Source organism: Geotrypetes seraphini, chromosome 1 (genome assembly GCF_902459505.1).
Source record: "Geotrypetes seraphini chromosome 1, aGeoSer1.1, whole genome shotgun sequence".
In the NCBI taxonomy this organism is placed as follows: Eukaryota; Metazoa; Chordata; class Amphibia; order Gymnophiona; family Dermophiidae; genus Geotrypetes; species Geotrypetes seraphini.
Window position 1 is genome coordinate 478,486,714 of NC_047084.1, and position 22,499 is coordinate 478,509,212.

The following is a 22,499-nucleotide window of genomic DNA, read 5'->3' on the forward strand; positions in this document are numbered from 1 at the left end:
TGCTTCATAGTGACTCTTGCCCCGGCAGTCTTGCAAGATTGCTGCTGAAAGTCACAGCTGCACTTCCGGCAGCTCCCTCTCACTTGCTCAGTCCTTCTCTGAAACTTGCCTTGACTGCCACTGCACTGAAAGCAGGCTGCTTCTCATCAGGCCTGAAGCCTCTCTCTCTGTATCATTGGAAATAGGAAGTTCAGGTGGAACTTCCTGTTTCCGACGTTATAGTGTAGAAAAAAGAAGAGAGAGAAGGAAAGTTGCCAATCATGAGGGTGTGTATGCAGTTAATCGCATTAATATTTTTTAATGGCATTAAATTATTAACATAGTAATCATGTTAATAGCATGTTAAATGTTTAGCCCTTATGAAAATAAATAAAGCTTGGTTGGGGAAGAAGAGAAAGAAATGGCGGAAGGGAAAGGGGAATGCATGAAAGGGGGAGAATGGAAGGGAGAGATAGAAAATACACAGACTGATACTCACACCTCCACTCCACACACCTCCATACAAACACACTTACTAACACACCATACATGTCCACTGGTAAATATCTAAGGGTAGAGTGCAAGGAGGATTAGAGGGGTATGGAGAGAAGATGGGGAAGAGGAGAGTTCAGGGGGGCAGGGAAGCCTAAAAATCAATAAGCACAACCATTCACACATTCCTCAATTTGACACACCGACAGACACTTCCACCCCTTTTCTCCTGCAACACAGGTCCCTAGGACACTAACAGACACATTCACCCATGCCCACAGCTGAGATGCACACACTCCACTCCCTCCTGACATCCTTCCCAAACATCTCCAAGATAAATAGCTAAACTCCCCAAAGAGATAAATATATGAGGTGTGATTAAAAAAAATACGATGAATGTTTAAATTTAAAAAATGTTATTACAGTAAAAGACACATTGCCACTAATCCCCCCTCAAAATACTCTCCTTTGCTTCAAACACATTTATTCCATCATTCTTTCCATTTTCCAAAGCAGTTCTGGAAGTCATTTTTTGTGAGTGTCTTTAATTGCTCTGTCGTGACTGCCTCAATGTCTTGAATCGATTCAAAATGTTTATCTTTCATGGTCTTTTTGACTTTGAGGAACAGCCAGAAGTCACACAGTGCCAGATTCAATGAATAGGGTGGATGAGGACACATTGTAATATTTTTATTTAACAGAAATTGCCATACCAAAAGCGATGTATGAATGGAGCATTGTCATGATGGAGGATGAAACCATTTGCCCATTTCTTAGGCCTCACATTCAAATCTGTTGTTAAAATGTTTTGAACAGAACCATAAGAGATGTTCAGCTCCTCAGAAATTTCCCTAATAGTCAATTGCCTGTTTGATTGAATCATTCCCTTACTCTTTATTGCTTTACGGTTTATTTTTTTTAATACTAGTGTTTAAGCCCGTTGCATTAACGGGTGCTAGTAAAGCCTCCTTTCCTCACGTGTCCCCTATTTTCAGCCCCAGCTCAAACCCATTTTTACCCCCCCCCCCAGCCCCATCTTTTCCCTTTCAGTTTCCAGCCCCAGCCCCCTTTTCTCACATGTCCCTGGTGCCTATCCATCACTGAGAAGTCCCACCCTTCCCTGCCGTAAACGGAAGCGTCCCTTTCCCCCTCTGTGTCAGCAGTTGTTTTTATTTTTGATTTTGGCCGGAGTTTGGAGACAGCTGCGACCGAAGGGCTGGGAGCTCATGAACTGCTCTAGCTGTGCCAAACTTCCATCCTCCTCCCCAACAGCTTGCTTATGACCCCCCCCCCCTTTTCTTGGTTCTGCCCCGCCTCACCCCACCGCGCGCTGACTCTGCCAGACCGTACACACACTGTGCACGCAGATGTTTCTGTTTGGGGGATGGTCATGCTTAGCACTACCCTGCCTCCTCCTTAGACAGATTAGCCTACTACGCATGCGTGGCATAGAAGACGGACGCATGGAGTTTGAAGTGCGCATGCGTGCTAAGGGTTTTATTATTATGGATACTGCCCTTCCTTATACAATAACAGAGCAGTTCACAAAATTTTAAAAAACATACAATAAAATTATTTATTTCTCAAAAACAAACCCAAAAAATTAAAATTAAAAAATTGTAGGCAACAGTGCTAGTAAATCCAGACCATATTGGAGCCGTCCAACTGAATAGAAAAAGCCTGTTCAAAGAGATACGTTTTTAGTATAGTTCTGAATCTTAGATATGGAAGTTCAAGACGTACTGAAGATGGAAGAGAATTCCAAAGAGACAGTGAACATTCTTTTGGGTTTTTGATATTGAAGGACGTCCCAATATCTTCTCATCTTCAACCGATTCACAACCATTACAAAATCTTACAAAATCACTCAAACTACTTGTAATAATAATAATAATAATAATAATTTTTATTTTTGTACTAGTATTTTAGCCCGTTACATTAATGGGTGCTAGAATATATGTCTGTCTGTCTGTCTTTATTTCTGTCTCTCTCTTCCTCCCGCTGTCTTTCTTTCTTTCTGTCTGTCTCTGTCCCTGGTCCCCTTTGTCTGTCTGTCTTTCTGTGTATCTCCCTGCCTCTGTGTCTTTCTTCTTTTCTTTCTGTCTCCCTTCCTCCCTCTGTTTGTCCAAAGCATCATTCCTCATCCTCCATTTCCTTCCCCCTACACCACTTCCCTGTGCAGCAGCATTAGTGTTTCCTCTACCCCCCTTTCCCTTCCCGCGGTCCCGACTACGAACCTGGCGATTCCAGCGTGTGCAGCAGTCTTCATACGCTACTTTGGGTCCTTCTAGAAACATAGAAACATAGAAACATAGAAAAAGCGGCAGAAAAGGGCTATAGCCCACCAAGTCTGCCCATTCCAAGTATCCCCCCCCTGAATTTACTCCCTTAAAGATCCCACGTGAGTATCCCATTTTTTCTTAAAATCCGTTACGCTACTGGCCTTTATCACCTGGGGTGGGAGTCTGTTCCAATGATCCACCACTCTTTCGGTGAAGAAGTACTTCCTGGGATCGCCATGAAACTTCCCTCCCCTGATTTTCAGCGGATGCCCTCTGGTGGTTGAGGGTCCCATGAGCCAGAAGATATCATCTTCTGACTCGATGCGTCCCGTGATGTACTTATACGTTTCAATCATATCTCCCCGTTCTCTTCTTTCCTCAAGTGAGTACAGCTGCAACTTCTTTAGTCTTTCTTCATACGTGAGATCCTTGAGCCCCATGACCATCCTGGTGGCTGTTCGTTGAACCGACTCGATCCTCAGCACGTCATTTCGGTAGTGTGGGCTCCAAAACTGAACACAGTACTCTAAGTGAGGCCTCACCATGGCTCTGTACAACGGCATCAGAACCTCAGGTCTCCTGCTGACGAAACCTCTACGGATACACCCCATCATTTGTCTTGCCCTGGAGGAAGCCTTCTCCACTTGATTGGCAACCTTCATATCCTCGCTAATGATCACTCCCAGATCGCGTTCCGCCGTAGTTCTAACCAAGGTCTCACCATTTAGTACATAAGTTCTACGGGGGTTTCTCCTGCCCAAGTGCATTATCTTGCATTTTTTAGCATTGAAGCCTAGCTGCCAAGTTTTTGACCATTGTTCCAGCAGCAGTAGGTCGTGTGTCATATTATCAGGTAATACGCATCTGCCTACTATGTTGCAAAGTTTGGCATCGTCGGCGAACAGTGATACCCTTCCTCTAAGTCCTTTCGTCATATCTCTTATGAATAAATTGAATAGGATCGGACCCAGGACCGATCCCTGCGGCACTCCACTGATCACGTCCGATGCTTTGGATGGGGTACCGTTTACCACTACCCTCTGTAGTCTACCGCTCAGCCAATCCCCAACCCATGTAGTTAGAATGTCTCCTAATCCCATCGATTTCAGCTTGTTCAGTAATCTTCGATGAGGGACGCTATCAAATGCTTTACTGAAGTCCAAGTATACCACGTCCAGTGACTCTCCGGCGTCCAGTTGTCTGGTAACCCAGTCAAAAAAGCCAATCAGATTAGATTGGCAGGATCTACCCCGGGTGAACCCGTGTTGGTGTGGATCACGCAGTTTTTCTTCATCTAGGATTGTGTCAATATTCTGTTTGATCAGTGTTTCCATGAGTTTACACACTATAGACGTGAGACTCACTGGTCTGTAGTTTGCTGTCTCTGTCCTGCAGCCCTTTTTGTGGAGTGGGATTACGTTGGCTGTTTTCCAGTCTAATGGGACCCTTCCTGTGCTTAGGGAAAGATTGAAAAGAACAGATAATGGTTCTGCCAGGACTTCCCTTAACTCCCTGAGCAATCTGGGGTGTAGGTTATCTGGTCCCATGGCTTTGTTTACCTTGAGTCTTAAAAGTTCACCGTAGACACTACTGGGCGTAAATTCGAAATCCTGAAACGGGTCTTTCCGGTTATCTCTCGTCTGCAGTTGTGGACCAGCTCCCGGCGCTTCGCGGGTGAACACTGAACAGAAGTATTGGTTTAGTAATTCTGCCTTCACAGAGTCTGATTCTGCAAAGTTACCGTCCGATTGCTTCAGGCGTACTATCCCATCTTTGTTTCTTTTTCTGTCGCTAATATAGCTGAAGAAAGATTTATCCCCTTTCTTAATTTTCCGAGCTAGCTCTTCCTCCATTCGGAGTTTGGCCTCTCTGACTGCTGTTTTGACAGCTTTAGATCTGTCTAGATAGTCCTCTTTTGCCCCCTCTCTGCCTAAATGTTTGTAGGCGATAAAAGCGTCTCTTTTCTGTTTAACTAGGTCTGAAATTTCTTTACTGAACCATTGGGGTCTTTTGTTTCTCCTGCGTTTACTTACAGTCTTTATGTATCGGTCTGTTGCTTCGTGTAGTATGGACTTCAGAGACGACCACATATCCTCCACATTATCAGTTTTTGCTTGTTTATGTAGCTCCTCATGGACGAAATCTCCCATGCGGTTGCCCTGATTTACTGTGGCATGTCCCTGATGACATCATCAGAGATGCGGCAGAGCAAATCAGGGCAGTAGAAGGGCCCGAAGCAGCGTGTGAAGACTGCTGCACACGCTGGAATCGCCAGGTTCGTAGTCGGGTCCGCGGGAAGGCAAGGATGGGGCGGCAAAGGACTCGGGTCCCGGGCGGCGGGGTCATCGCAAGAGCCGGTTCGGAAAGTTGCTGGACTCCTCTCGGCTCCGTTTTTCGATTCGTCCTGGGGGGGGGGCAGGAGACGCTCTTTGTGCCCCAGTCCCGGCTTGTGGAGGCGATCATTGGCTGGTGATGTACTCTGCGCATGCGCACTCTCGCCTAGCACGACAGATCAGATCTCAAGGAACACGCGGCGAGAGTGCGCATGCGCGGCTAGCATTTTATTATTATAGATACCGCCATGCCCAGGGAGTTCTGGGCGGTTCACAGCAGTTAGATGAAATACAAACAATGCAGTTGAAATGGAAGAACATAACAAAGCAATCATAGAGTCAAACAAGTTGTATGTCTACAATTTAAGTGAAGGAAAAAAATACATACAAGCCAATAGGAGGGAGCAACAATTTTAAAAGAATGGGAAGGGATAGTGATGGAGAACGTTAAGGATTTGGTCTGTTGAAAAGTTGAGTTTTAATCTGTTTTCTAAAATTGAGATAAGAAGAGGCATCAAGCACAATTTGGGAGAGCCATGAGTTTAGTTTGGCCGCTTGAAAAGAGAAGGTTCTTTCGAAGAATCTTTTAAGATGACACGATTTCAGTGAGGGAAAAGCGAACAGATTTATTCTGCAGGAGCTCTTATTGTTGTAATTCAGGTTGAAGTGTGGGTAAAGATAATCCGGTGACAGACCAAATATTGTTTTGTATCAGATGCATGAAAACTTAAATAGAACTCTGGATTCGAACGGCAGCCAGTGCAACTTATGGTAGGAAGGGGTTATGTGTTCCCATTTCTTCAAACCAAAGATGAGACGGATGGCAGTGTTTTGGACCAACCTCAACTTCCTGGCGATTTTCTTGAAGGCGCCTAAGTATATGATGTTACAGTAATCCAGAACACTCAGAATAGTAGATTGTACCAACAGGCAAAAGGAGGGGTCATCAAAGTATTTTTTAATGGTGCGGAGTTTCCAAAGCACCGAGATACTCTTCTTAAATACTAGGTCAGAGTGTTTCTCCAGAGTGAGATGCTTGTCTAAGGTGACTCCTAGTGTTTTTAAGGATTGCTCAATACAGTTATCCAGCTCATTTACATGTAGTGTAGTTTCCTTGATTTTGTCATTTGGGGCTGCCAAGAAAAATTTAGTTTTTTCTAAATTTAGCTTTAATCTAAACGCTGACATCCAAAGTTCAACCTGATTTAGAGTGAATGATAGGGAATTTAGCAGTTCAGATGTAAAGCAGGATAGCGGGATGACTATGGTGATGTCGTCTCCGTAGATGAAGAATTTGAGCTTTAGATTCTGCAAGAGGTTTCCTAGGAAGGCAAGGTAGATGTTAAACAGGGTGGGGGACAAGGGGGAGCCCTGTGGGACCCCACAGGGGTTGTCCCAACCGTAGGAGATAGTATCGTCCTTAAACACCTTATAGGATCTATTTCCCAGAAACCCTTGGAATCAATTGAGAACTTGGCCTGAAATTCCAATAGATGTCAAACAGTCCAGCAGAATAGCGTGGTCAACCACGAATTCATGGTCACTGCAGTATCACCATAAACTAATTTTAATATTTCGTGTGCTTCTTTAGAACATTTTGCAGTTTGAAACAAAATTTCATGTTGTTTGTGATCCATGGTATACAGCACACTTTAAAACACACCTTCTCTTAACCGTAGCTCACAACTGCCTGACTGCATCAAACAAATTGAAACTTGTCACACACTGTTACTAATGTCTGACGTACTGCTTCTCGTATTGAAGATCCCTACCTTTCCGTTGGATGGTGCTCAGCAACAGCATTCACCACATTTTTTGATCACACACCATAGCACTCATACACATACAAATATAAACAGATGCACCTCACAGACAGCATTAGTCATCACAAAGATTATGAAACACTTGTAAGCTCTCACCTGTCTGCATATCAGACAAAGCGGGTTTTTATTTTGCACTAGATAAGGACCTCTTGGTTTGAGTTGAATCATGTACAGCATGCAATAAACCATTTATAGCATGCAATAAATTTTGATCAGGAGAAATTCTTACCTAAAAAATGGATTCTTTAAGTCAAGCATATTACCCGATCTAAAACCTGTCTGGTCCACCATAGCCACAATTTGAATATCGTAACTCTGTCTGAATTGAAAATAAAAGAACAGAAATTATATTCATAAAGTTTAACTGAGGAGAATAAATGCATCGTTAGAGTATCTGGGCTAGAGTACTGTATCTCTTTATTATATGGGATTATGCCATCATAAATGTAAACATAGAATGGTGCTGGCTATGCCTAGTGAGTAAGTCTGGTTTGTCAATCTACAGAGCTTGAAAAAGAAATGGTTCACTTGCCTCTAAAGAAACTAAGTCCAGTGACATCTGACAGTAGGATGAAGGAACAGTCTAGTGATGAGAAACCTGAACTAAGCTGTTGTGTCTCAGTTTTCACCAGGATTTTCTGTTCAGTGTCAGTTGGTACAGGCACATTTCCCCGGTTCATAGACAACGGCGCGAAAGACAAAAGCACGCGCCGACAATTGAGCGCAGCGCGCGCTGCCACGCTGCTCTAAATTACAGTTTTTAGGGGCTCTGACGGGGGTTTTTTGTTGGGGAACCCCCCCCCCCCCCCCGTTTACTTATTAGACATCGCGCCGGCGTTATGGGGGGTTTGGGGGGGTTGTAACCCTCCACATTTTACTGTAAACTGAACTTTTTCCCTAAAAACAGGGAAAAAGTTAAGTTTTCAGTAAAATGTGGGGGGTTACAACCCCCCACACCCCACACAATGCCCCCACAACGCAGCGCAATGTCTATTAAGTAAAGTGGGGGTGTTCCCCCCCACGCCCCCGTCAGAGCACTAAAAACAGTAATTTAGAGCGGTGCGGTGGTGCGCGCTGTGCTCAATTGTCTGGGTGTGCCTTTGTCCCAGCGCGCTTTTGACCTGACACCCATTTCCCCCTCCCCCCCTATAAGTCCTCGCACACTAGGGACAGGCATTTGATATGAAATGTCAACTTGTCACATGCTGTTATCAAATGAAAATGCCCCAAAACCCCACAAAAAGAAATATCACTGGCCAATAATGGTGCACACTCTTTCAAGATTTACCTAGAATGGAGGTAGTGCATGCAATTTTATCTCAAGTATTAAAAAAATATCTCACAGACACATAACTACTTGGAATCATGGGTTCTGTAATGTTACCACCACTGTTTTACAGAAAATCTTTTTTGAAATCTTTTAAAATTGTGCTCATGGTTGAACTGTTCACAGAACTACCCTGAAGTTTTCAAAAACAGATTGGTCCATTTGTTGTTCTAATCATAGCACACATTTATCAATATTGCATCGTAAAAAAAAAATGTATCTATTTGCTTCTAAAAATTGTACAGTACTTCTCGTGTAGAACAAATGTGAGCCTGACCTCAACATGGGCTGAGTGTCACGAGTGACTGCTTCAGGAAGCCAAGTGAAAAAAGCCTCAAAGTAAATTCTCATAAGTCAACAAATGGATCTAAGTTGATCACAATCTATCAAGTGTACCTGCTATGCCATCAGTAGTTTCAGGGCCTCCCAAGGCAGTCAGGTTTCAGTGGAGATGTCAGACTAACGAGATACTATCCATTGGGCAGCAGCAGATGAGCAGTGTTGGAGGCGGAGGGTCGTATTTGATGTGTCAACGGCGACAACATCGAATTTATACTGTGCAGAAGAAAGACCCGGCAATCTACTTCTGTATTCTGCCATGAAAACTTGATATCATCAAGTCGCTAGGACTTGAACACAAGTTGAAGGCATGCTTTATAGCATTACCCCAAATGAGTGTGAGTGGTGGATGTGGTAAGACTGCAATCTTAAGGGAGCCAGTTTGAGAACTCAGCTTTGAAACTCAGTTTATACATCAGTGAAAGTGGTGTGAATGCCAATGTGAAAAATTTATGGGGTTCATAATAATAAAAAAAAAACGTCTAAAAAGTGTCCTAAATGGCTACTTGGACGATCAAAAAGCCTGATCGTCCAAGTACCCATAACCAAAGCTGGTTTTTAAACGTATCTAAAAACAGTTTAGGCCTTTCCCCTGCCTCTAAACGCACAGAGAGAAAAGAGGTGTGTTTAGAGGAGGGGAAAGGGCGGGCAGTGGGCGGGAGATGTGCTGATCTACATCTGGGTGTACAACACATATAACCAAAACAATTGACAGGTTGCCTAGTCGGCACTTAGACCTTTTTGACTTAGACGAAGTCAAACCAGGTCTAAGTGCCGAAAAAGGAGCCGCTGAGCTGTTGGCCGCTGGTGCGATCAGTTCAGCGGCCCGGCAACCTACCCACTGCAACCATCGCGGCAGGAGAGATGCCCAATCTCTCCTGCCGCGATACATCACCTCCCCGACAAGCCCTCTTGCCCCGTCGAACTGCGGCCCCCCCCCCCGACAACATCGGGGCAAGAGGCAGCTCAAGCCCTCCAACCCCGCGATCGCTAACCCCCCCGATTACGGTCGGCCAGGAAGGAGCCCAAGCCCTCCTGCCCCGGGCACCCGCGGCACCCCCGACACCATCGGGGCAAGAGGGAGCCCAAGCCCTCTTGCCCCGGTGATCCCCCCACCTACACAAGGGCCAGGAGGGAGCTTGGGCTCCTTCTTGCCCCGATGTTGTCGGGGGGAGGGGGGTTCGCGGTTCGACATGGCAGGGGGGCTTGGGCACCCTCCTGCCTGGATCGTTGTGTGTGTGTGTGTGGGGGGGGGGGGGGGGGGGATTCTGTAACTGGTGTTGTTTTTGACAGACGCCGGTTACAGAATCCAGCTTTTAGGCGAAGGACTAGCTCCTCCTTCGCCTAAAAGCCCTTCTGTTGGACGTTTGGGGCTTAGGCGTTTTTTTGGTTCATTATGGCCAAAAAGTGTAGACGTCGTGGGGGTGTACTTTTAGACGTAGTGGTAGGCCATAATCAAAACAAGGACATTTGTTTTGGTTATGGACACTTTCCCTGCTGCTAAGTTTAAGGACTTAGGCCAAAAGGGACTTAGACGGTTTTTTGGATTATGCCCCTCTATGTATATACATTGAAGGACTACTCAAACCATGCCCAGAAAATTCTTGATTAAAATTTCTGTGAATTGCTGCTTCCACATAATAAGTAGCATCTTTTATAAAATAATTACTTACATATGTATACCAATATGTATATCTAAATCAGCATTTTATATATGTAAATAGCAGCTAAACCTTCCTTAGAGATTATGGGGTAGATATCCAGCCCACGGTAGTCAGCATCTTTTTAAACACTGACAGCTACAGGCAGAATTGGCACCTGATATTCCGGGTACTAGCACTGGATATCTGGGCCTCATTGGTTAGGTGCAGGACCCGCATAAAAAAATATTTTGCTGTTTCCCTCTGAAACCCCCCTCCTTCCCTCTGGGAAGATTCTCTCACTGCACCAGTCTCTTTAGGGCCCCCTTGGGCCTACCTTAGCTTCCGGTAGTCCAGTTGGGGAGATGGGGGCAGAAATGAGGCACACTCACTCTTGACTCTTGAGTCAGCCTCATGAAAATGACTGCCACTACCTCTCACAGCAGCCTTGCAAGTACTGCATGGGGCCTATGAGTCTTTATAAAATATTAGTGCAAACAGTTGATCTAGTGCCTAAATTGCAGGTCCAGGCTGTTATACCTGCCTGAGAGCAGGCATATGTATTTATGCCTTTTGGATTGGCTATTCTCTCATCAGTAGATTTCCTCCTTTTATATCTACTCCTTCCAAACTATCCATTCTCTTATCAGCCAATCCAGTCTTATATCTGACCTTCCCATTATATGAATGAAAAGCAGGGTTACAAATAACAGAGGTAATGACTATAAAAGTTTGGGGGACAACTTTCATTTTTGAAAGTTTTGTGTATTGTAGAGTCAGTAGAATAGGACTATGCAATTTTTTTCACAACTGTTATGTTTTTCATGTTCTACAGCGGTGTCTCGCAAACTTTTTCCACCGCAGCACACTGAACTTGGGACCGCATCTACAGGGCCTCTGAGCATGCATGGTCATCAACTGGTGATGTCACACACGTGTGACATCCTCATTTTGGCATCAATTGCATGCTCAGAGACCCTGTAGACACGGCCCTGAGCTCGGGGGGTCTTCTAAAACCTGGACAAACTGATGGGTTTTGGAAATCCCTTCATCGCTGGGGGTGGGGTAGGTGGTTGGGGGGGGGGGGGAGGGAAGGAGGAGAGGCACCGGTGCCGGTGTTGGCAATGACCAGCTTGTCTCTTTCGTGGTACACCTGGAATCTCACATAGTTTGTGATACACTGTTCTAAAGTGAGGTACCGGTATGTGATTTCTGGGGTTAATTACATTTTATTGATAAATTAGCATACTTTGTAATCTATGTGCATACTTGTGAACTCTGCCCATTTACATGCCTACTATGATACCAACGTGTGTACATTTATGCTGGTCACAATTTTATAGCAGGTCATTTATGCACATTTATGGTCACATTTGTGCAAAAATGACTAAATAAACCCTATGTGCTAATTCCTAAATTAATAAAAGGGCAATTCTGTAACATGGTGCCTATATTTACATGTGTAAATGTTTAGCATAATAGCATTTATGCATGCATTTGCAAAGGGGGGGTGTACAGAAAGACAGAGCATATGTGGGATGTTGGTGGGGGCTCCTCTTTATGCCTGTAATTTAAATGCCCCCTGATATTCGAACCACGGGAGATAGCTGGTTGATCACTGGCTGGCTAAGTCATAGTAGCCAAAGATAGATATGTTTTTTTAGGTGGATTTATCTTGCCGCCGAACTTAGCCGGCCAGCCAATGAATACTGGCGGTGACTGGCTATGTCATGCGATGTAGCTGGTCTACCGAACAGGATATTCAGTGGGAAATAGCCAATGATCTCCTGCTGAATATCAGTGGATAGCTGGGACCAATTCTCAGCTGGCTAAATAGTGCTGAATATTGGGCCCATGGTTTCTACCACATTTAGCTGCTCACACTTTTGCCAGCTCTCCGATTAGAATACGATCACCTAAATATATAGGCATGTTCATTCCAGGTTATAGTAGTATGCCTTAACAGAACCTAGGTGTGTAATAGAGAATGACACGGTGACAAAATTCATCACCGTTCCCGTCCCCGCGGATAACCGCGGGAAATAATCCCATGTCATTTTCTAGTGTCTATTTCAACCTCGGTCCTTCTACACCAGCATTCTTCAAAGCAAAGCTTGCGGATCAGTGGTTGTGGCCATTCATACTCTGATTCTTATGTGAGCCAAGGATAATGAAGCCATTGTGACATCACTGATGTGATTGGCTCTTAGGCACTGGTGGATTGAGGCATTATGACATCACAATAACTGCTCTGGATACCAGAGACTGTCATTCTGTAGTGTCTATCTCAACCTCAGTCCTTCTACACCAGCATTCTTCAAAGCAAAGCTTGTGGGTCAGTGGTTGTGGCCATTCATACTCTGATTCTTCCCTCTCTCTTTAAAGAATGACATGAAGATGGTTTCCTGCGGTTATCCGCGGGGAAGGGAACGGTGATGAATTTTGACACCGTGTCATTCTCTAGTGTGTAAGTTCCATTACTGAATAGGCTCATACTCTGTGCCCTCAGGCAGTGGTGTAGCGAGGGAGGGAGGCACACGGGGCAGTGGTGCCTGGCAACACCACGCCATGCGACCCCCTACTCTTCCCTTCCACTCAAGCACCCCCCTGTGTACCTCTTGAAACATTCACCTGTGCTTCTCCTCTTCACCACCCTTCCTCCCTCTTGAAATGTTCACTGGTGCATCTTCACCTTCTGCTTGTGCTGGCCTCGGCTCCCTTCTGAAATAACATCAGTAAGGGAGCCAAGACTAGAGCGAGCAGGAGGTGGAAGATGCTGCTCAAGCCAGTGAACGTTTCAAGAGGTACGCGGTGGGGAGGGTAGAGGAGGAGCGGCGACAGCGAATGATCAAGAGGTAGATGGGGGGAGGGGGGATGGAGAGGAGGAGAGATGTTGGCTCCCCCCCAAGACGGCACCTAGGGCGGTCTGCCCTGCCCCCTTTACAATGCTACTTCCCTCAGGGTACCTATAAGGAGGTGCCCAGTTACAGAACTGCCCTCCCAACTGCATAATATGGTAACAGAGAGGATCCAAAGTGAGAAAAGAAGAGCTCTCGACTGGAATTTCAAAATGTGGAAAGAGCCAGCTATCTTGAAGGGAAAGTAGAAGAACATGGAAAACAGCACAGGTTATCCTACAAGAAAAATTCAGGTAATGTAAACAGGTCTTCTCAAACCTTTTCTGGGGCTCCTTCAAGGATCTCCACATTGTCCACAATAAATATTCATGAGATAGATTCTATATACACATGCACTTTTATCTTATGCATATTCATTGTGTAAATGCTGAAAACCCACCTCACCTGGCTGTGGGGTTCACAGGACCGGTTTGGAATGCTACTGTACAATACAGTGCCATGGGGCTAAGAAACATCTGAAAAGATATAAACAGCAAATACTCTACTCTCTTCCACAGGGAGGGAACAGACTGATGCTGCAAATTTAGCACAAAAGGTGGAGAAAAAGACCTCAGTACATCAGCTAAAAAATAGCAAGAGCAGCTTACTAAGTCAAAAAAAAACAAACAAACCTCCACTCAACAAACAACTTCAATACAACGAATCAGTCTGATTCAGGCAGATCAGAAAAAATAGTAACACTCTCTCTTTCAAGTTCATAAAGATGCAGGAAAAATCCAGCACTTATCTTAACAGCAACACCGGCCATTCCTCTTCTTAGTACTCAAATCCTGCACACTGTATCTTGACAGGAATACCCTGTTTCGCAATGCGCGTCTTCAGGAGAAATCCATGAGAGAAATGCACAGCAACAACAGATGATTCAAAATGGCCCGTGTGCAGGATTTGAGTGCTAAGAAGAGGAATGGCCCGGTTTTGCTGTTAAGATAAGTGCTGGGGTTTTTTTTCCATTGATATATCTGGCTAGTATACAAATTTGTTATTTTTACAAGGCAATATCACTAAATCATCCAAGGTGAAACTGTTAGTTCACCCTTTCTACCTTGTATCCAAAAGAAAGTGTGACCTTTGTTTTCAAACCCTCAGAGACGCCACCAGAAGATCACATCATCATATCCTCTGGCTTTACGCACCTGATCCTCATCGGGTCAATATATAGTGTATATGCTTCTCTAATTTTTATCTATTTTTGAATTTTTTTTAATTTTAGTTTATTCTAAAACAATAAATAGTTTTAAAGAATATTGTTGTGTACTTAGCTTCACTGGTGGTTGTTGGTTAGCAAGGGATTAAATAGCCAACATGTTTCACCCGTAGAGGGGGTTTCTTCAGGGCTATCATCCCTATTTAATACCAGTTCTTTATCCACGATATGACCACCCAATTTGAGTCTTTTAACATAAACTAAAATTAAATAAACTAAAATTAAAAAAAATTAAATAAACTAAAATTAAAAAAAATTCAAAAATAGATAAAAATTAGAGAAGCATATACACTATATATTGACCCGATGAGGATCAGGTGCGTAAAGCCAGAGGATATGATGATGTGATCTTCTGGTGGCGTCTCTGAGGGTTTGAAAACAAAGGTCACACTTTCTTTTGGATACAAGGTAGAAAGGGTGAACTAACAGTTTCACCTTGGATGATTTAGGGTTTTTTTTTTCCTGCATCTTTATAAACTTGAGAGAGTGTTACTATTTTTTCTGATCTGCCCGAGGGTGGTTTCAGACTGATTTGTCGTATTGAAGTTTGTTGAGTGGAGTTTTTTGGTTTTTGTTTTTTTTTTTACTTTTTAAGCTGCACTTGCTATGTTTTAGCTGATGTACTGAGGTCTTTTTCTCTACTTTTTGTGCTAAATTTGTAGCGTCAGTCTGTTCCCTCCCTGCAGAAGAGAGCAGAGTATTTGCTGTTGATATATTTTCTGGGTTTTTTCCTACTCTTGCCTCAAAGATATTTTTCTGTGTGCTAAGAAACATCTCACATCAGTCCTTCCCTTTATTGCTTACCGTTTATTTGACACAAGCAGAACTTTCCCTGAGAGAGTTTCCCCTTCTTTGGCAAAAAGAGGCGTCTGTAAAAGGCAGCGTACCTGGTACCAGTGAGTTAGAGGTTCTGTAGGAGCAGTTGATAACCATATTGTTACCCTGATCAAGAGAAAGACATTTATTTACTGAAACATTTATTTGCTTCTACAGAAATTGGTAGAATTTTGCTATCCTGTTCAAAATGTGAATAATTCATTAAAGGGGCAATTCTACAACTGGGGACCTCCATTTAGGCTCAGTGGGAGCCTATTTCATTTCATCATATGGGCACTCAGATTCCATTATGGCATACTAGCGAAACCCAGAATCGGCATGCAGTTAGATCAGCCACAGACCTGGCATAATAGCGGGCACATAAATATGGCAGAGATGCATAGAGCTTACTATATTCTGCAATTTATGCACATATATAGGAGCCCAGCCCATGTATATAACCCCTTCAGTAGCATAGTAAGGGGGAGCGGGGTGGCGGACCACCCCGGGTGCCATCTTTGCAGGGGGCACAGTGCCTCTCCTCCTTTCTGCCTCCCTGCATATCTCTTTAAAATGTTCACTGCCTCGAGCAGCATCTTCTACTTGCTGTCAAGACCTATCAGTTCTCTTATGACATCACTTCCTGGTCACGAGACCAGGATGTGACATCAGAAGGGAGCCAACACTGGTGGAAGATGCTGTTTACAACAGTGAACATTTCAAGAGGTATGTGAAGGACAGGGGCGCTCAAGTGACAAGGAAGAGTTGGGGGTGCCCAAGCAACAGGGAAGTGTGGAGCAGCACATGGTGCAGCAATGCTGAGCACAACAGTCCCGGGTGCCAACCTCCCTCGCTATGCCACTGAGGGGGAAGACCCATTATTCTCAGCACGCAGTCCTGTAGCCAGAAAGGGGTGGGCTTCCCTCCTGCTGATTTTGAATTGGAAGGAACGGGAGTGCTGATTGATATGTGTGTGTGTTTGGGGGGGGGGTGTTGCCTCATTTTGGGTGATATCGGGTGATATGGGGGGGGGTGTTGACTCATGGGTGATGTAGGGTGATGTGGGGGGTGTTGTCCTATGTTGGGTGGTGTCGGGTGATGTAGGGGATGTTGCTTGATGGTAGGGGTGTCAAGTGATGTATGTGTGTGTGGGGGAGGAAGGGGTACAGGAATGTTGGGGGGATGTTAGGGGGTTTGGGGATGTCAGGTGCTCTGGGGATGTCAGGGGGAGGGGTATAGGGCTCAAGCTGATCCTGGCAAGAAGAATCTCCATCAGCTGAGCTGGCAGGAATCCCCGAAACTGGCTCAGTTGATGAGGATTCCTCTGCCGCAAGCCATCCCCCCATCTCTTGGTGATGGGAGGAGGTCGTGACCACTGGGGAAGTAAGAGCGTATAAGTTCCACCTAGGATGTCCTGGAAAAGTTTTGGTTATTGCTTCAGGACTTTCAGGTGTTAGCGTGCTTGATTCCTGCCCATAACACACCTCCCAAGAGCCTCTTTGAGCTCTGGATGCACAGCAGCTTAGAAGTGCTGCTGAACGTCCAGAAAGTTTGCTTTGACTATCGGCACTTGGACATCCCTGCTATTAGGACATCCAACTTAGGCAGGTTTTTGGGATGTTTTAAAGTTTTCATTATGCCCCTCTAAGGCACTTATGCACCATTTTATAGAGCAGCACATAGTGCACTTGTGCATATATCTGCCAGTTAGGACGCCAATTATGTGCTCCTCTCAGAAAGTTCAATTTCAATTACTGGGTCTTAAAGCGATTAAACTCTCATCAACAAGGAATAGGGCTTTCTCTTATGCTGGCCCTGCCCTTTGGAGTTCATTGCTGGATAATGTTTACAGTGATCGTTCTTATTCATCTTTTTGGAAGGTGTTTAAATCTATCTTGTTTCAACAGTACTTTCTATTGAACTGTCATGACCAATAGGTTATTTTATTAACTTTATCTGATTCTGCAGGTTGTGCTTGCTACAATAAATTGCAAGTTATTCCATAGATTTCAACTGATATTGCTGGTTGACCCTGTTATTTCACTTACAGTATGTTGCATCAAGGAGGGAGTGGCCTAGAGGTTAGAGCTACAGCCTTAGCACCTTGAGGTTGTGGGTTCAAGCCCTACACTGCTCCTTGTAACTCTGGGCAAGTCACTCAATCCTCTATTGCCCTAGGTATATTACACAGATTATGAGCCCATTGGGCTAGATAGGGACACATGAATGAACACCTCAATGTACACCACTTAGACCAGGGGTCCCCAAAGTCCCTCCTTGAGGGCCGAATCCAGTTGGGTTTTCAGGATTTCCCCAATGAATATGCATGAGATCTATGTGCATGCACTGCTTTCAATGCATATTCATTGGGGAAATCCTGAAAACCCGACTGGATTCGGCCCTCAAGGAGGGACTTTGGGGACCCCTCACTTAGTACGGCTCAGATTATCAAACCAGTGCTGATTTTTTAGGCAAAAATCAGCACCGGAATCACAACTACAGCGTCTCTTTAGGCTTCTGAATGCCACTGTGGGCGTGGCTAACACCGTAAATGTGTTAGGCAGCTTATAGTACCTCTGCATATAGTATATGCACGATTCAACATCATAGGTAGGTGCCGGAGATGTAGGCCAGAAAAACCCTGGCCTATATATCTGTGCCTACCTTTACCAGAGACGCGATTCTGTACCCGATGCCATCGTGTGATGGACATGGGATCGGCGGTCACTTTTACGGTGGCCAACGACCACAGTGCCGGTTACAGAATCCAGGCCTATATAAATAAATAAATAAATACATTGCCTTGTATTTGCTTATGAATTATTTTAAGAGATGTTGCATTGTGCAATATTACTGCTTTGTGTTTTCAAATTGCTTGTATTTTTATACATCATTTAATACTTTCTCTCAATAGCTGTATATCAAAAAGAATAAATCCAGTCCAAACAAGATTCATGTCACTGCACATACCTGTTTATAAAATTGCCCTGAAGGTGTATTAAAGTACCAAAACTTACCACACTTTAGTAAACATACCCCTATGTGTCTTAAAAAAATTGCTCCACAAAAGCAGCACAAGGAATGCTTTTGCTATTTATTGATGATATTAATTGCACATACAAGCGGAGGGAGCTGATTTAGTCACCAAAACACACATTTTTTGGGAGGACAGTTGGGACACTAAAGAATTAAGCATCATTCCCCCATCAAGCCCTCACATCCAACCTCGATATCCAAATAAAAAGTTATTTAGAGATTATGCATGGTTCAAAGCAGGTGTAAATGTCAATAGGGAAATTTCCTGAGGGGATAGAGGGGTACAGATAGCAGACTACTACACAGGTCCTGGACCTGTTGGGCCGCCGCGCGAGTGGACTGCTGGGCACGATGGACCTCTGGTCTGACCCAGCAGAGGCACTTCTTATGTTCTTATGTACTAAATTACAGAATATACAACTAGTTGGAAGAAGTGCACAAATCACACCCAGAACACTCTTAATATACATATATTTCTGTCAGATTTTGTACCAGCTCAGAGGTAGGCATAGATTTTTAAAAAGTGCTTATTTTAGCTAGGGATTGAGAGAATCATTCGTACTCCCCATTTTATTTTTAAATTTCAGCTTCAAATGTAACCCTTCCCCCCCAACCCCCCCCCCCCAGTCCTTTTGTGACTTTGAATGTTGATTGCTGCCACTTTTATGTACAGCTTTTTGAGACTGGTAATAGAGAATGACAAGGGGACAAATTTGTCCCTGTCCCCGAAGGAATTTAATTTCCTCATCCCGTCCCTGTGAGTTTTGTTGCTGTCCCTGCTTCATCCCTGTAAGCTCTGCTTTAACCGCACAAGCCTCATACACTTATGATTTTAAAGTGTCTGAGGCTTGTGCAGATGAGGACAGAGCTTGGAGGAATGGGGCAGGGACAGGAAAAGAACTCGCGGGGACGGGACAGGAAAATGAGTTCCCGCGGGGATGGGGAAAAATTTGTCCCCATATCATTCTCTAATTGAGAACTATGCATATACAGTAAGTGCTGGCATTTCCATGTGGAGGTTCCAGAATCACTACTTCCATGTATACGTGCAGGTATAGACTATATAAGCAGAAGCTACTGCATGGTGCTGCATTCTTTCACATATGTCCTTGTGAAATGGCAGCACCTGGTGTATGTGATGCCAAATACACTCATATGTGCAATTACTGGCCTTCTTCAACATATTTTAGAAAAGGCTCTGGGCCCAATATTCAATCCACCGGAGGCAGCCCAGCTACCTTCTGTGATCTACGGCAATCCTGGATATTCAGTGCCAGGGCTGTATCTGGCCAAAGGCGTTGAACATCTGGGTCAAAGTTCATCACCTTGGACTTAGCCGGCCAAGCTGATATTCAGCACCTGACCAGCTAAGACAAAGCAGTGAAATATAAATCTGCTTTTAAGGATGATCTTTCTAGTTGCTAGCCACTGAATAATAGCAGTAACTGGCTATGTTACGTCACATAGCCAGTCACTGGACAATCTGGCAAACTGGATATTCAGCTAAAGATAGCCAGCTATCTCCCGCTGAATACTGGAGGAAAACTGGTTAAGTGGAACTTAGCCAGCCATGAGCCATTCCCAGTGGGCTAAGTGCCGCTGAATATTGGGGGGGGGGGGAGGGGGGAGGAGGGAGGAGGGGTTCTGTGTTCAGGAGGAACTGTGAAAATCTCAATCTGGGTATTTTAATTCCTCCCTCGATGAAATATACAAAATGGGATTTCAAGAAAGAACTGCTTATATTATATTCTCTTTTTCTTGTTTAATATAGCTTACTCGGTATTCCAAACACAATCAGTGACACACTACTGTTACTATAAGTTATAGCTGTCATTAGGAATAATGATGTTTGGTTTTTATTATGCTACATTAATTCACAATGATCCTGTCACAAATTAATTAAAATTAATGTATGTCAGTATTGTAATGGGCCCCTTGTCTCAGAGTGTAAATACAAGTTCATTTCCAAATTAGTTGCTTGATGGGTTTTTTGCTGTTTGTTTCTTTTTTTAGCATAACTGCCTGTAATATGATGCACCTGATTTAGAGTTTAGAAAGCTGAATGGAGGCTGCCACAAAAAGAACTGTTTATATTATGTCATTAAAAAAAATGTTCATTTCTTATCTGAATAGGCCAGTCTAGACCACTGGTTTATGTCTCCAGACCAGTAGATGGAGCTAGAGAAATAGACAAGCAAGTTCCAGCGACATCACCAGTATAATAGCAGGTGTAAGCCATGGGAGATTTTTTTTCCCCAAAAAATGTTATCTTATGATGACAAACTAAGAAAAAATTTACATACACTGAGCCCACAAATGCCACATCAAACCAAAATGCCAGGCCATGGATGAGTCCAGACTGCATCAGCTGGAATACAAAGGGGATTTCCATTCTGTAAGGGCAAAACCAAAATGTTGTAATGACAATTACAATAATAACAATTTATTATTAACACCTGAAAATAAAACACTTGAAATGTTAGGTGATGTGGAGGGGCATTTTCAATATGACATCTAAATCCAATTTTGGACATTTTGGGAAAACCGTCCAAAAATCCAGTAGAGAAAATGACCATTTACAAAATAGAAAAATGTCTTTTTTTTCTTACAATTGGCCATTTTCTAGACATATTTGTCCTCAATGCATCTATCTTTTTGAACCATTTAAAAAAAAAAAAATCCATCTAATAAAAAACGCATAAAAAACAACCATTGGGAAGTAGGAGGTGCTGGCATTCCTAGCAGACTGGTCACATAAACATCCCAGCAGTACAACTGTATAACTCCCCAATAGCCCTTATGCCTGTAGGCGTCACCCATATGTTAGTATTTATTATATATTCGCATATTGGCACAATCTTTAGAGTATTCATAATTAGCACTCTGTTTATAGCAAATGTGTTCTGCCTGCTTTTAAAAATTTTATATCCCTTATCATGCTTATAGGTTTGTTATACAGTAGTTATTTTTATGCTGTTTGTTTACTTAGAGAGTTGTTATATTGTGTTTATGTACATCGTATGTCATTTTTAAGATTTGTCGTGATATCTTATCTTTTTATTTTTGACTGTAGCAACCCTTAAGTTTTATCATATTACTCTTTTATCAGAATTATATGTTTTATGGTATCTACTCGTATTTCCTTTTGGTTCTTCTCACACCTGGCACGATTCGCAGCTAGATACGTTCACTGCCTTCATTTCCCTCATTTTCTAATGGCTAAACTCACTTCATCCACTTACCGTTCACCTATATTTCTCAGTATCACCAAAGAGGCATCGACTGGGGGGTTTTCATGATACGGTAGGGGTGTATTCTGTTCTCTTCTTTTCTTCTTCACAACGTGTCTTTAACACTTGTCCTTTATATTGTCGCCCTGGCCTCCATATGCACATCCATTTTTGCACTATTGCATTTTTGCACTATTGCATTGCATTTTGCACTATTGCATCCATCTTTGCACTATTGCATTTTTGCACTATTGCACTGCATTTTGCACTAGTGCATTTTTGCACTATTGGTCCTGCTTTTTCATTTCAAGTCCACCATTCTATCTTTTCATTCTCTGTCACCATCATATTTTTCACTCTAAGTCTACCATCCTATGTTCCAAACTCTGGAGATATTTATTTAATATATTTCACTGTAGGACCCTGAGGAAGGGGTGTAGGGTCCCAATGTCCTACAAGAACCATTATTTGGGAAATAACATTTGTTGACTTTCAATAAAATTCCTGATTTCAGTACATAATTTCTGAAGTTTTCCTTTTTTGTCCTATTCCGCATATCCAACAATTCTGTGCAGATTACAATAAAACATACATAATAAAAGGACAGCAACATACACATAACAGTTCACCAAATAAAATAACAACCCTCCTATTACACATTAAAACAATAAAACTCGACAAAGACCAGAGCAAATAACAATGCAGCTTACTATCTTACAGAGATAAACCTAAACAACAGATTTACTGAAGACTGACTAATAAGTCAGTGTACACTGCTTCAGCTTGCAAAAGTGCACGAGAACAGTACAGTTTTAGCCCCTTCCTGAACTGTAATGCATGGAAGCTTGCCTTAAATCTAATGGTAACTTATTCCAGCAGATAGGGTCCTGTACGGATAACATCATATTACGATAACCAGGCCTTCTCACTGCTCTCAAAGGGGGCACATCCAAACAAAGTTTGTTCATTAAGAACATAAGAACATAAGCAGTGCCTCCGCTGGGTCAGACCACAGGTCCATCTTGCCCAGCAGTCCGCTCCCGCGGCGGCCTGAACAGGTCACGGCCTGTCTGAGTCACC

General features: G+C 43.5%; 1 protein-coding gene across 2 annotated transcripts in view; it reads right to left on the minus strand.

Annotated features, from left to right (window-relative positions):
• LOC117350769 (histone-arginine methyltransferase CARM1-like) overlaps window positions 1-22,499 on the minus strand; it is a 242,543-nt gene that overhangs the window by 10,336 nt on the left and 209,708 nt on the right. Inside the window, exons 10-12 of one of the 2 annotated variants that reach the window (XM_033925354.1) lie at window positions 20,493-20,582; window positions 15,142-15,279; window positions 7,139-7,228 (exon numbers count right to left, since the gene is read on the minus strand). In XM_033925354.1, coding sequence (XP_033781245.1) covers window positions 7,139-7,228; window positions 15,142-15,279; window positions 20,493-20,582 — 318 coding nt within the window. Of the gene's footprint in view, window positions 1-7,134; window positions 7,229-15,141; window positions 15,280-20,492; window positions 20,583-22,499 lie in introns of those variants that run through there. The other variant, XM_033925363.1, reaches the window with a different exon arrangement.